At 41.8% G+C, this 15,951-nt stretch overlaps 1 protein-coding gene across 4 annotated transcripts in view; it reads right to left on the bottom strand.

Annotated features, from left to right (window-relative positions):
- The window catches only part of epha7 (eph receptor A7), an 86,499-nt gene extending 71,758 nt beyond the window's left edge, over positions 1–14,741 (bottom strand). For 2 of the 4 annotated variants that reach the window (XM_085382419.1, XM_085382422.1), the window contains exons 1-3: positions 14,517–14,740; positions 12,989–13,053; positions 11,760–12,429 (exon numbers count right to left, since the gene is read on the bottom strand). In XM_085382419.1, coding sequence (XP_085238545.1) covers positions 11,760–12,429; positions 12,989–13,053; positions 14,517–14,610 — 829 coding nt within the window. In that variant the 5' untranslated portion in view covers positions 14,611–14,740. Of the gene's footprint in view, positions 1–11,759; positions 12,430–12,988; positions 13,054–14,516 lie in introns of all 4 variants that reach the window. The other 2 variants (XM_085382420.1, XM_085382421.1) reach the window with 2 other exon arrangements.
- Between the last annotated feature and the right edge of the window lie 1,210 nt (positions 14,742–15,951).

Genomic DNA, 15,951 nt, shown 5'->3' with positions numbered 1-15,951 from the left:
GGTGCAAGAGTTCAAACACTGTTGCATATGATGGTTTGGGTGTGCCCTTAAACTGGACCAGACACCATGACAGGCCTAGACAGAGGCAGATCTTTAGTGCTGTATGTCCTTCTAAGGAATGAGGTAGGTGGCTCTGTGTGTTTGCCCAGATAAATGAGCTATAAATGTCATATTTTGTTTCTGATCCATGTATATATAGTATTTAGGACTTACTGTAAAGGTATTGATGACAACTAGTGTGGATATGGATAGAGGAAAAATGATAATTATACAGATTCGTGTGACAAAGCAGATCAATGTGAATAGATGGGATCTTTACATATAAGGTATGTATACCATACAATAATATGTGATATTTGATTGCTTTCAAAAATATCTTATATTTCCGCCAGTATTAGAAAAATCTGATAGTCTGTCTTAAAAGAATTGGAAACTGATCTTCATACTTGCTTACAACCCACAAATCCAATTAAGGTTACAATCCTTGTTCCTACTGAGCAAAGAGGGGACAACTTGGTCCAAACAGGGCAGCTGGGATATTGAGTTTCCCCCCCATCTGTCTCAATATTCCTGCAGACAGGTCTAAAAGTGAGCTGGAGTGTGGGAATGTGGGAGACTCTGTCTGTTTTTTGCACACTGCCAGAGCCAAAGTGAGAATGACTAGTGCGGGCCTTTCTGTCTCCACAGTCTTCGCATGATGAGTCCTGTCAGGGCCAGGCCTTCCCCCTTTCTTCTTCGACTGCCCTCCCGTCCGGCCTGATTATGTGTTAAATCCGCCCGTGTGTCAGGATGGATGTGGAAAGAATGTATGCTGAAGTGAGCCGAGCTGGGCTGCAGAGACCCGGAGAGAGCAGCCTGGAGATAGCACCCCATTAGAGTGATAAAAGACCCAGAGGGAGGAAAGCAGCCGACAGGACCAACATGCACAGCCACTGATGAATGCCAGGTGGAACGGGTCAAGTGTGATAAGGGAAACTGTTTATTTTCTTATTTTTTAAAAAAAACCACTGTTTTCTGTGGCCGAAGCCACAGCGATAGGGAAATGTCTTTATAAATATCAACTCTAAACACAGGCACGGTATGGTACCATATGTGGCGCCTTTCGCCTCTGGTTTATGACTCTGTTTCCTCCGAGTGTCTTTTCCATTGTCTGCATGATTCTGACATTCACTGTCAGTTGGCACACAAGGCTGTGTATTGCTGGAAGTTTGATTTATATTCTGCAGCTGATTACAGAGTTTGGGGGATAATTGTAAACCTAACCCTAACCCTAAATAGGTGGTCTGTTCACACCTTCTTTCTTAAGGATATGGCTTGAAATCTGTTTTCAAGGCCCTTATTTCATAAGAGTTGTGGATATAAGATTTGTACTCCTAAATGGGTGTGCTAAAATATTTAAGGACAGAAACACCAGACAGTTTTCCCAGATAGTGCGAGGAACTGGCTTTAATATAGGACTGACTGCTCATTTTTTTCTCCATGGCAGTTTAATCTACCCATGCTTACATGTTAAATGTTCCCTAAACACAATATATTTGCTGATGAAAAACTACCAACTCTACAAGTAATGTAATAAAATTTTTTAAGTAAAAGACATTTTTCCGGCACTGAATCCCCTGACTAACCTTGTCCTACCGCCATATTTTGGGTGGTGCAATGCCAAGAGCCACCTGTAAAACAAATTCTTCTTCTCTCTCTCTCTCGATCGCTTCTGTTATGCTGCACTACTGTTGCTAACATTAATACTGTCAGAAACATGGTCTGTCAGCTATTTCAGCTGCATATTCAGGGAACCATAAAATGCTATTTAAAAACCCAAATCCAACTACACGTTTTTAAGTTTTACTTTCGAGGCATGCAATTAGGATGATGACATGTTCGGAAAACCGAGCGGGCCGATGACGTCCTTCTCTGAGCTTATTTCTTATGCATTGATATAGCTCAGGGTCTACGTGCATTGTTGTGATTAGATGTGACTTATGTTCCTTGCCTCAATAAATAGTAGGCCTCGACGTGGAATTCATCAGGCTCTGTTTTTCATCAGGCGCTTTATGCATGCTGAACTATGGCTGCATCTCTTTTATGGACTAAAGCCTGTGGTGTTTTCCGCCGCAATGTAAGAGGCAGTATATCTTTAGAGTAATCTGAGAGCTACGCAGACATGCAGACCTGGAAAAATCCAAGCCAAGTATATTTCGTCTACTTTAAAAGCTAAAGGACAGTTCAATTGATCTCATTGCAGAGGTGATGTGTGGATTTTTTTAGCTGCAAAGATTTTGGAAAAATCGAGTGCACCTTCAAGGATGACATACGTTATTTATTAGGTATGAGGTATCCAAAGTCCTCTAATAAAACACTGTCAATTTTTTTTGGTCTGTAATTTTATTGTATTTTTCCCAGTTCAAACATGATTTTGGTTTTGAGTGTGATCACAGGAATAACAAGCAGAGCAGCAAGCATTTCTTGAATTTTTTCTTCTTTCCTCTGAGTCCAGTGCACCACTCTACACCTCAGTGATTTATAAGTTAAAAAGAGACGCTCAGCAGCTGGGTTTTGCCCACAGACATGTTAATCTCACACCTATGAGAGGCAAGGCAGTTGCCCAGCCTGGGGAAACAGTGGCAGAAATACACAGAAAAGGATGAGAACAAAGTCTTTTGTAAAAAAAAAAAAAAATCTCTTCATGGGGCAGAGATAGAGTTTCAATGTCAAACCCTTTTCAAACAAGCTCATTTTGAACAGTGACACCTCCCAAAGGCTTTGGAAGAAGCAGGGAAGCAAGGGCATTCAACAATCGGAGCCAAAAAAGAATGAATAGGAGCCACATAAAAACACATACAAAATGGTTAAAGAATATGATGTCATGTTATGATGGTTCTCCCCCACCAACCCTTCCCACCCCAACATACTTGGAATGATTATGTCTGGCTGCTGCTGCTCTCAACACATCTGCACAACCAGCCCATTCATCGGAGGTACCTGTGCTTAGTGGGAGATAAGTAGCTTTCCACGAGAAACAAAAAGAAGATTAGCTCTGCCGTACGCTGTGTTGGAGGGCATGCAGCTTTGCCCTCCAAAAGCAGAGAAAACCTGAAGAAAGTGCCTGCTTTGGTTGTTCACATCAAAGATCAAAGCCAGATGCTGATTAAGTCACAAAAATCAAAGTTAAAAAGTGCAGGAGACATCTAAGCCAATTCTCCTACAGTGGCAATTAAAGGAATGCTTTTACAAAGTTTAAACTCATTAATATTTGTTTTAGATCACTCTCAGTAAAATTCCCCCTTTGAGCAGCTGAGCACGAGAAATAACATTCATTTGTTGTCATATTATAGGACAGGGCACGTCTATTTTTTATCCCCAAAATAGAAAGCATGTAGTTGGTTTTGTCTTGCTGAAAAGGAAACATAGAATTACATTTTCAGATTAACTCTAAGCTGAACCTCACAGAGGAATTGACTTCATCAGAGCCCTCACCGACAGCTATACAAATGGCAAACAACAAACTCAATCACCTGTTTTCTCCTTCATTGCAACTGCTAATTTATTTCGTGGTCTTGGTAGAAAAAAAAGTATTTGAAGATTAAACGCATTACATCAGTGAATGGTCTCTCAAACTGCCTGGCCTGCATCGTGAGTCTGCACACAGACCTCCTAAGAGGCCTCTGCTTCTTTAAGTTATCATGCGGAGTGAGCTTTTGAAATGGATTCTCAGTGACATGGAAAATGTCCCTGCCTAATCGTCTTTTGTTTAGTTCATTTAACTCACATGGAAACAAGAGAGTGGGTCCTTAAGCCCAGCCGTGCAGGCTACCTTTACGAAGGAGGCGGCCACCTCTAAAAAGGAGCCTTGCTAAAAGACACTGCAGATGAGACCAAGACTTTGCATTCTCAGGATGAATACATGGGGTCCAGAGGTCTGACCGATCGAAAGCCCCCCAGGAGCCCAAGCGAAATCAGCCCTGAAAATGTCCCCAGTCAGCAACTGAGCATTATCTACCGTTCTAACCTGCCCCCACCCACCCCTCTCCAATTCCAGAGCTATGACAGAAAGGAATGAAACACTAGTCTGTGGCCAAAGCGTTCCCTTGAAACAAAGGGAGTAGCTTGGCCTCAGATGAGTGCTTGTACAGATCTGCTCCTACAGGGCTGGTTCACTTTTGTATCAACAGTTGGAAAATGAATCACGACTATTTTCTGACTCTTTTTGTAAACCGCACAATTAATCAGGTAATCTGAGTAATTATCAGATAATTTAATAATGAACATAATTAGCAGTTGCATTCCTAAACATGTCAACTCCTGTTTCACAGAGAATGGTTTATTTTCAGACAACGATCCAAAAGAAACAGCTGAATTTCCTGAAACAGAGCCATCCTCAGCACATCTTAAGTTCTTCTTCCTCTGGGTGTAAGTGGGGGAAAAAGTGAGAAGTTATGTAATAAGTTATTGATTTTCCTCTTAAAGGGAGACTGAACCAAAGAGCCAGTGGTCTGAAGCCTCCCAGAGGAGCAGCCCCACTGATAACACTACCCTCCCTGCTGCCTCTTAAGATGGCAAGACCCCAGGCCTCGTCACATATCACTTTCACCCTCATGCCACGGGGACACAACAGAGAACAACAAAGACAATGTCTTCTGACATGGACTTCTCCTGTCTGACCACATCCCTCTCTAGCAGTCAGCACCAAGCAATTACAAAAAAAAAGACATCTGTGCCACAGTTTGGGTAGATAAGCAGGACAACAGCATGGAAGAGCGAGAAAAGATGAAGGCCGCTGCACTGCGAGGGGGGCTCTTTTGCCATGCAGGGGGGAGGGAAGCCAGAGAGGTGACTCTGCTGGTGAGCAGAGGTCAACTGTGCAAACATCCATCTTCTTCTTGACAGGATCCTGTCAGCCTGGGTGCTCACGTTACTAAACACAACAGGCAGGCCTCCATTGTGGTGCTGTGCTGGTCTGCAGCCATGTGTAAATGAAGTTAATATTCCCTGACCTCACGCATGGCCAAATGTGGACCCCAGTGTCACCTTGGAAATAACGCTATCTGTCGCAAAATCACAAAGCGTTCCCTTTCTGGTGGTTACAAAGTCTTTAACTGACCATATGCTTTTGTTTGTGTGAGAATGAGGAATGTTTACTCGGATTCTATTCATGCAGTGCAACGCAGGGTCTCAAATTTGAACTGGCAGGTCAGATTTTTTTTTTTCCCATGCTGACATGAAATAGCCGGTTGGTCCAATTTGCACTTATAATCACACATGTCTTCCATTCAGAATGGTGAGCCAGTAAAACTAGAAATCCATCTTGTTTGCATCAAAGCTAGAGGTAAATACAAAAAAGAAGTATCAAAAGGGATCCAGCTGCATCCATTTTAAATGAAACAATGTGATCTAATTAATTAATTAATTAATTCCTTGTTCTTGTGTCAATCTATCACTTTCCCACAGTTGTTTGCCTGCCAAGTGTTGATAACCTTTACATGTTCTAGGATGAGCAGTTCATGAAAAATGTCTGAATTTCTGTGGTAGAGTACAACTGGCATTCCATCTGGTCCTGTGTCTACAGAGACTAAATTAGGCTAAAAATGTATGGCATGTCTAGCTAAGACAAGCCGTGAAAATGGCATGAACCTGAGCTGAGAATAATGGAAACGAAACAAAAACTGCCCAGGGCATCTACAGGGCGTGCAGAATTATTAGGCAAATGAGTATTTTGTCCACATCATCCTCTTCATGCATGTTGTCTTACTCCAAGCTGTATAGGCTCGAAAGCCTACTACCAATTAAGCATATTAGGTGATGTGCATCTCTGTAATGAGAAGGGGTGTGGTCTAATGACATCAACACCCTATATCAGGTGTGCATAATTATTAGGCAACGTCCTTTCCTTTGGCAAAATGGGTCAAAAGAAGGACTTGATAGGCCCAGAAAAGTCAAAAATAGTGAGATATCTTGCAGAGGGATGCAGCAGTCTCAAAATTGCAAAGCTTCTGAAGCGTGATCATCGAACAATCAAGCGTTTCATTCAAAATAGTCAACAGGGTCGCAAGAAGCGTGTGGAAAAACCAAGGCGCAAAATAACTGCCCATGAACTGAGAAAAGTCAAGCGTGCAGCTGCCAAGATGCCACTTGCCACCAGTTTGGCCATATTTCAGAGCTGCAACATCACTGGAGTGCCCAAAAGCACAAGGTGTGCAATACTCAGAGACATGGCCAAGGTAAGAAAGGCTGAAAGACGACCACCACTGAACAAGACACACAAGCTGAAACGTCAAGACTGGGCCAAGAAATATCTCAAGACTGATTTTTCTAAGGTTTTATGGACTGATGAAATGAGAGTGAGTCTTGATGGGCCAGATGGATGGGCCCATGGCTGGATTGGTAAAGGGCAGAGAGCTCCAGTCCGACTCAGACGCCAGCAAGGTGGAGGTGGAGTACTGGTTTGGGCTGGTATCATCAAAGATGAGCTTGTGGGGCCTTTTCGGGTTGAGGATGGAGTCAAGCTCAACTCCCAGTCCTACTGCCAGTTTCTGGAAGACACCTTCTTCAAGCAGTGGTACAGGAAGAAGTCTGCATCCTTCAAGAAAAACATGATTTTCATGCAGGACAATGCTCCATCACACGCGTCCAAGTACTCCACAGCGTGGCTGGCAAGAAAGGGTATAAAAGAAGAAAAACGAATGACATGGCCACCTTGTTCACCTGATCTGAACCCCATTGAGAACCTGTGGTCCATCATCAAATGTGAGATTTACAAGGAGGGAAAACAGTACACCTCTCTGAACAGTGTCTGGGAGGCTGTGGTTGGTGCTGCACGCAATGTTGATGGTGAACAGATCAAAACACTGACAGAATCCATGGATGGCAGGCTTTTGAGTGTCCTTGCAAAGAAAGGTGGCTATATTGGTCGCTGATTTGTTTTTGTTTTGTTTTTGAATGTCAGAAATGTATATTTGTGAATGTGGAGATGTTATATTGGTTTCACTGGTAAAAATAAATAATTGAAATGGGTATATATTTGTTTTTGTTAAGTTGCCTAATAATTATGCACAGTAATAGTCACCTGCACACACAGATATCCCCCTAAAATAGCTAAAACTAAAAACAAACTAAAAACTACTTCCAAAAACATTCAGCTTTGATATTAATGAGTTTTTTGGGTTCATTGAGAACATGGTTGTTGTTCAATAATAAAATTATTCCTCAAAAATACAACTTGCCTAATAATTCTGTACTCCCTGTATAAAGCTTAAATATCTTCATGAAACTTGTTTTTAATGCTGCTCAAAGAGTCTAATGCATGCACTCAGTTTTCAGGATGTGTGAATAAGTTAAGTAATCGGAATATTAATGTTCAAACTAATATTTACTAACCCAGGCTCTCACTTCTCATGCTGTAGTGGATATTTAAAAATGAGGCTCTGGATATGAACGTTATACAAGTACCATTTATTCCAGCTTGGCAAATCACGATTTTCAAACATAGTTTCCTTACTCATGCCTTAACTGTGGTTTAGTCTCTACTAATGAGCAGGAATTAAAGCAGAACATCTGGATAGGAATTGTCAGGAAGTAAATTCTACATCTGTTTTCAGCAGTGTAACTTTAGCTGAAATGTAGCACAATATTGCCCTTTTTATTGACCTAAAGCACTGTTTTCTTTTCTACGGAACCTGCAATTCCTATTTGTATAATTTTCTCCACCTATATAAAGCACAGAGAAGCAGAGTTTGGAGGTAATACTGAAGAGCCTCAAAATGCTAGAAAATAGAAATGAGGAGTAGCGTGTTCATGCAAAAAAACAAAAAACAAAAATTTGGTTAAAGTAAGAAGCACAACACCTCCAGACATGGTCTAATTTAATTATTAGATCATTTTTCAAAATTACCTTGCATTAAAAAAAAATATTTTCTTTTTCAATCAAAAGTTCAGAAATGGCTCCATCTGCGATTGTATGAAATCAGCTATTCTATCGATGTCTAGCTTTTTACTTGATAAATGACTTTAATTATTACGTTATTATTGGGCACAGCGCTGAATGCTTTTGTTTTTGTCTCGGGGTCCTTCCCTAAGTGATCACTTTTAAGGTAGTGCCAACAGGATTGGTGGAAACATTGTGAGCAGAAAATAATACATCTTATCCCAGACTGCTACCTGCCAGGCCAAAACAACAAGTAGGAAAAAGCCCGAGGCTGAGAAAGAATGCTACTATTCACAGGAAACAGGCACTGGCAGTGACAGCATGCAATCCCATCCATCACCAATTTATTTCAATCTTGAGTGATTTGGGTCCATTTGGGTCTCTTGTGATATTCGACACATACCTATCATTTGCATAATTAAGCTCCAGAGCAGTGGCAAAAGACAGCCATTTGGTGTATTAAATTCACACCTTATCAATCAAGGGAGCATCAAGATGTATGAGGACCTCCTGACTTCTTGGCCTCATTTGAAATGCTAAATACAGCCTTTTCTTCAAGCCTGGAGCTAGACCTGGCTGCCTGGTGGCTTCCATACACGTAAGCTGTCGCGGTCAGATCCCAGCCCTTTCCCTCAGGGGGTTTAATCATCAATCAGTCTCCTACTAACTTCTGTCTAACTCCCTGACAGTCAAGATGGATGGTGCCAGCATTTACAGGATGCTGTATCCTCTCATTAGTTCTCTAGTTAGCATGCACCGATAGCAGTGAGATATGGCCCGTTTTATCTGTTTTCCACCAGACAGCAGTCTCTCCCTTTTCTGGGACAGGGTCAACAGTTAATCATTTCTCAGGCACTGGTTACTTAGTACCACAATGATGCGATGTGTCAAAATTGGACAACATACATTCCCGGGATTGAGTGAAACAAAGACACCAGTGTCCTCCCACAAGAGCCCTCTTTCTGTTTAAACGACTCAGTGGCTCCATTGCCACCAGTGGCCAGCGCTAAACAGAACCAGCAGATGAATGGGCGCTTTTTTCCCAACACGCACTTCTTTGCAAAATGAAGCCTTCGCAGGCTGCGGGGACACTTCAACTGGCCTTTTTCAACAGCCATTACGCTGAGATCACTGAACGAACACGGCGCAGATTGCCACAAAAGAGTTAACAACGGACCGAGGGGGGGGGGGGGATTTTGTGTGTGTATGTGTGTGGGTGAGGGTGGGGTGGGATGGGGGTGGGGGCAGAGATGATGAATGAGTGGATCACAACAACTTTTGGAGAAGGCCTTTGCATCCACACAGAGGCTCCTCAAATTACATGAGTGACAGCTCAACTCGCTTACTCCACCCCCACCCTCCCAGTGCCCGCTTTATAATCATAGCACAGTTGCTCATTCTAAAACAGGCCAGTTAAGAAGTGTGTTAAGGAGTCAGTTTTCTTTACAATAAGTGCTTGTCAGATAACTACAAACCAAAGTCACCTTTTGGTTGTCATTATTCAAGGCAACACATGCTCAGCAAAGATTGAATGTAATGGAAATTATTTTCACGTGTTTACAAGACCACTGTAATCCTGGCTAGATCCTTAAGTGGCTTTAACCTGTTAGGAACAACTAGAATGTCAACAACCCATTAACGGTTAGGTGTAGTGTCAGTCACTTTTTATGCAATCTGTCCCTATCTAACATACCCAAATGAAAAGATTATAGCAGACTAAAAGGAAAGCCAAAATACATGTATGAGACTTTAATTGAAGGATAACATTATTTCAAACATGTATCCTTTTCACAAATAGGGCTTTATCTCAGCCAAAAACAATAACTAGAAAGATCTTCAGAGATCACAGGGTTCGGGATTAGGACTGGTTGACCTTGACAGGCAAAGTGTATTTCACTAAACAGCAGAATCATTTAGATTTGCAAAAATCATTAAAACTTTCCAAACCACTAAAATGAACGAGCACTCAGATGTTTGCTCTGTCAGGAGTTGGGAAAGCAAAAACTGAACCTATTAGTAGTACAACACAGAAAATACTAAACTTCCCTGTGCTTTGCCCCTCTGTATAATAAATTTTTCCAATGTACCAAATGTATAAACAGACATATGTTGGCAATGCTTCATTTTAACTCTTCACATTAAAAGCCCAGGAGTTAACATATCAACAGAAAAAGATAAAGTCACAAGATAAAGTAGGCTACTTTTACGGCACTAAGACAAACTGGTTCAAGGATCTCCCTTATTCTTCCTACGGTCACAGATACTTGGACTTATTGCTCTGCTGTTCAGCTGATAGAAATACTTTGAATAGCTTTTAGATTGTTCTATGTGGAAACTACTGAATGGACAATTTGATGTCAGTGGAGCAACTGGAAGAAGTGCTGATGGTGCACTGTGATTCTCATTTTATTTAGATTAACTACCCCTTAATACAAAAGCATCTCATGCCTCAGTAGAGATAAAGCTCATAAAGGTGCAGTGTCAAGACTGGAATCTTGATCGGCACACGCATTAAGGTGCCTCCATCCCTCGGGTTTTTAACGACTAAAGGATAGACTCATTGTGCTGTTGCCCACATCTGCAGGTTATTTGTTGTAGTTGACACTTTAACAGATTAATTAATAGAGACATGCAACCATCTTTTGTTGTGAGGACTCTGTACCAAGATGTAATAAAAGGTAGTTAAAATGACTCTGACAACCCAGAGCAGCTGGTTGTTCTGCTGCACCACACTCCCCATGGAAATAAATTGTGTGCTTTCTTTCAACCTGAGTGCACAATCGGATCTTATGTGTGCGTATAAGAACAAAAGAACAATAAGAAGGGGTTTTGTGGGGTCGGATAAGCGATAGCCTCCTAACATTAGCACAACTTGAGGCAGGCTGTGTTGCTCTAAATTACATGGTCTAATATATTTCATTAGCACACCTCCCTCAGAGGGGTCCCTAATGGATGACAGCATGGCATAAAAGCTTGTCTGCCAGGGACACTAATTTGTTCTTAGACGCATTCCGTTCAATTATTACTGGCTGCTGCTCCTTATAAGCTGCTTAGATTGAGGTTGCTCGCTTTGCAAAAAAGAAAAAGTTTGGCTAATAAGGGGCGCTGCTTAGGTTCCGTGACCCAAGTACCTAAGTCGCCCTTCTTTTAATCTGCAGTGATTTCTATCGCTCAAGTCAGGTGTCTACTGGAAGTAATCCTCTGGGAGTTCAGAGTGACAGAAAGCACATTATCGGTAATTGTAGTGGAACACTCGGCACCACAACAATCCAAAAACCAGCCTCCCTTCATAAATATCCCGAGGCCGAAATGCCACAGGACAGCGGCAATTTGTTTTCCCACTCTGTCTGGGTCATTTGGCCGGGTCACAGAGAATACTGAGTGACTGGATGGACTTCCTCTAGACCTGTATATTCTGCTAGTGATTGTCTTGGCTTCCAGCCAGTAACACAGAGGGAAGTGTTGGGAACTGCGGAGCTAAACTCAAGATATTATTTAATCCCAGTGTCAACAGAGTCATGTCAATAAATTAAAACCCTCATAATCGCTTAATACAAAATCAAATTATTAGACTTTATGCAAGTTTATTCCTGTCAAACCAGCTCATGTAATCCTACTATCACACACAACTATACGTCCACTGGTGCCTAAATTGTCATTCACCTGTTTTGCATAATCTAATCACAAATACTATTAAGTTCATTACCTTTTTTCCTTATTTTTTTCATTTATAAAATGAACTGAATTATTTATAAAATGTTGTTAAATAAAAAAAAGTCTGAGAATTTCTCCCAAAAATTACATAAAAAAATAAATCAATAAATGAGTGAAAGTGACTCACGTTCACATGCGTCTCCCTTCTGATGAAATCCAGCTTTGCATATACATTTCCCAATGGGCACTAGCCATTCCCCCTCAGCACTGCAGTGCATCTTAGGAGAGTTATCGGCTTCCTCCTCGGCATCGCTCACGCACATACCCTCGACCTCCACCAGTGAGGAGAACTCTGATCCCGTCACGGTGTCTGGGAACGTGGCCAGGTTCTCGATGATAGACCAACACTTCTTGTAATAAACTTTTACAGAGACCAGGGCGATGCACGCTCCTACATCCTGGAAGGCCAGGTAGAAGCCCCGCCTGGACAGGGGGCCAATTATGCGCACTTCGGTGTTCAGCTTCATCTTCCTCTCGCCTAGGTCACCCTGAGTGAAGCTTTCATCTGCTGCAATTGTGTCTATTTTCACGTACTGGTTCTCCCGTAAGCTTCGTCCTACCTCTGAATCTGTTTCCTGGTAATACAAGTTGAATGTCTCCTTGCAAGTGCCCACCACACCAGGTAGGCTGTTACAATCCCTCAAGGTGAATTTCAGCTCCACAAAAATTCTCTGGGCATCGCCCTTCTCTATCCAGTTAGTCCGAAGCCAGTTATTCTGATTGGGTTCCATGACTTGGCAAACCTGGTATGTTCGGATGGGTGTATAGTTCTCATCCAAGCCGCTTATCTCTTCCCACTGAAAGAACACAACACAGATTTGTACATGAATGCATCCACACAGAAACAAACTTGAATGTGAAAGCAATAACAGAGATAGGTGTCTAATGAAGAAACTTAAACTGCAGGTGATTACACTGTAACGAATACGACAAAGGTTTATGAAATATAGTCATTTCAGACAGCTTTATATACAAAAAACTGCAGAGAAGGTAGATTATCCGTTTATCGCACAAGCACATCTTTAAAGAATGATGGTGCTCAGTTTATCTGCTGGTGCTCACATTATTTATTTAAAAAGTCTCCCCCCCACACACACACACTTTAATCAGCAAGTTAGAAGTGGTTTGCTTGAGGCCTTTGTGCTCTGAATGCCAAAAGCCGGCAGAGTTTAGCTGCAGAAAACAGCCTCTTGCATGCTCCATCTTTCCTCAGGACAGACCTCTCTTGAGCAGAGGACTATAGCACATACATATTATTATTCCTATCACATATGTGAGACATCACAGATAGCAGGGGAAAAAATCCAGATATATGGAGCACATCCGCATGCACTCGATGCGGTTCTGCAGACTTACCCCATTGGGAGGATAGGAGATCCACTCCAGTTCTGTCTGCTGTGCCTTGGAGTCCAGTAGAATCACTAGTGACAGGAAACCAAGAAGCAGGTGGTTAAATCTCACCAGGGCATCGGGCCTTGGAATTACTGATAGGCCACACGTCTATACAGCACAAACCCGCGACCTAATTTCTGCCAGCAGAAAAATAGAAACGCAGAAGGAAGGTATACACTGCAGCAGACAGGTCCTCATGCTTGGAACTTTCTAGCTCACTATGAAAAACACTAACGAAACATATGTAATAGGAATCACTACAAAAAAAATAAGCATTTGTATCTAATTTATATATTTTCCTTTTTAAAATTAAAAGTAATTTTAGCATGAAAGTTGTTGCCTTACGAAGAAAGTAGCTCTTATTACCCTGGACTTACAAGTGCAAAAAGATGAAGGCTATTTTGAGCTCCAGACGGCCACAAAACTACAGCGAAACAATGTGTGACATGCGGCGTCTCCGCAATTTTAAAGGACGGCGGCGACGAAGAGGGCAGTGGGGACGCGTGCGAGAGCGCAGAGCGGCACCGCGGCGGCTTCCCGAAAAATGGAGGAAGTTGTTTCAATTGTATTTAATATTAGCAGACATTTACATCACGACGGGGAAGGGAAGCGGCCACGGTGCACCGCCGGGGGAAAAGTCAATCAATAAAATGAATATTTACTTATTTGTTTATTTTTTGCATATTTAAAAAAATAAATCACGTCTGATGGAGGTCTACGAAATCCCGCATTCACCTGTGATTTACAATTCCTCACACCATTCCAGCATCTACGGTTATTACACTGTACTTTCCGCTATGAACACCAGTTCCTGCGGCTGACTTTATGCTTTTACTAACACGATCGTAAAATGTCATTTAACTCAATTCTGGCTAAATGAAGGCGCCAATTATTAGCTGTTATCGTGTATCTGAATTCCCTTCCATTTTAGTCTTCGATTGCCTTGACTCTAGACGACTTGAAAGTCTAAGGCAGATCATGTCTCCGCATCGTTCCACTGGATTTTCCTTCCAGGAAACAAGAACAGACACGACTGTCAAAAGCCGAGGACACTTTGGAGGAAATAACGCTCCGAAACTGCGTCCTGATAGAAGGCTTACTCACTTCCAGCGAGGCGAGACTGCTGCTGAGATATAAACCCACTTACGCCTGACAGACCGTTAATCTATAACAAGCAGGTTATTTGTACCGATTACCCACTGATGCTGGAACAAAAAAAAAAAAAAAAAACTAGAGCCTCTGCGCCTATTCTACAGCGTTTAGTTGCCGTGCGTAAAAACACCAAGAGACCGCTTACACCAAAGCCTGGTAGCAGACAATTCTGTTATGCCTGCTCAGTTATCACCTGACATTAAAATTCCGAGTAACTAAAAGCAAAAAGAGATATTTTTCTTTCAATGTCAGGACGCGATGTGCTGATTTTTGACATATTTATGTTAATGTCGTCTCCAACTGCAGTGGGGTGGAAGAGAGGAAAACTTTAGGAACTTACCTTCCTTCGCATTCTGTGCTTCACCGCTGTCTACATAAAAGCATAAATGAAGGCAAAACGTAATCCACAGACACGGGAGAGACCTGGAGAGCATGGTGCAGCTGTGGATTTCAATCTAGACCGTAACTAGCTTTGCCACCGTCTCGCGTGCTTCCCATTGACGACACTGAATCTGCTCTATGTACAACAATCCACTGGTCTCCACTCAAATATCGTCTGCTGCCGCTGGGAGGAGACTAAAGCTCCACTCGTGTCAGTTAGACGGACGGACAGAGGCATTATCCAACAGCAGCGCGAAGAAGGGAACGCAACAGACATGGAGAGCCAATACGAAGATGGAGGTGGAGTTTAAGGGGGATGAGCAAACTGGAGGTCCACGGCTGTGGAAATGTTGTCAGGAAAAGGGCAAGGGATTTTTTAGTATAGTGGATGTCTCAGCTGAACTCTACACGCACTCACACAATACAGCTCTAGTGAAAAACACAGACTTCCGCGGCGTTTGGTGATTTAAACTTTTATTAATTTTTCGGATGATGTCACGGTTGATTTTGTTTTTAATTAAAGGTCCTCTGGAAATCAGTTCAGACACTGTGGAGAGGAGACAGTCAAACATCTAATCTGTAAACTCGTAATAAATCTTCACCTTCAGTTAAAAACTGTTATTTTGTGTTGTTGTTTTTTTTTAGCTTCTGTGAAGCACTTGTCATTTTTATCTGGAACGGTGCTATAAAAACAAAATTTACTTACTTACTTTATTTCAATTATAAACAATAATATGCTTAAAAATGAATTTCATCGCTCCCCCTGGGTCTGAAGCAACCTCACCACAAAGAAATATCTGAAGCAACCACAGCCTCTGAACAAGTGCTGACACATAATGTGTTAAAGTACTAGTAATCCTTCATCATGATGTTATTCAAGTGAAGAAAAGATAAGTGGGCGAAGTCAAGAGTATTTATAATGTAGTTTAATTGTTATGTTACTGATTTTCAACAGATTGCCTTTCCCAGTGTGCTTTCATTTCCAGCTGTGTATATTGATTAGCCCATATATCCGAGTGCATGACTGTATGCCTTTTCCATGAGATAATGCAGTTAGAGTGTGTGTCTCTTTAAAGTTGGTTTTCCTGGTTTTTCCTAGTGTGTGACTTATATGTGATTGCAATGTTTTGTTTCAGCTCAGCTTCATTCAGTTAGAATTTTATTAGAGTCTAAAAGCACCACATTTGTGTTCAAACAAGATTTTGTCTGGCTATGTGGATGCTGGATGTATCACAAGCAACACAAAAAGGCTTCAGCATTGTGTGTGTGTGATTTGGCCAAATTTACATGTTAAACCAACAGCACTGTATATAGTGTCTGTTGTATATTACTGTGTTTTGTTAAATGCACCTCTGGCTGAATCACTATTTTATTTTTTGGCCATTTACTGTTTC

The sequence above is a fragment of the Rhamphochromis longiceps genome, linkage group LG15 (genome assembly GCF_057381845.1).
Source record: "Rhamphochromis longiceps isolate RC_006_pf linkage group LG15, R_longiceps_female_GT1.1, whole genome shotgun sequence".
Taxonomy (NCBI): domain Eukaryota; kingdom Metazoa; phylum Chordata; class Actinopteri; order Cichliformes; family Cichlidae; genus Rhamphochromis; species Rhamphochromis longiceps.
The sequence above is the reverse complement of the archived record's forward strand: the minus strand, read 5'-3'. Positions and strand labels throughout refer to the sequence as shown.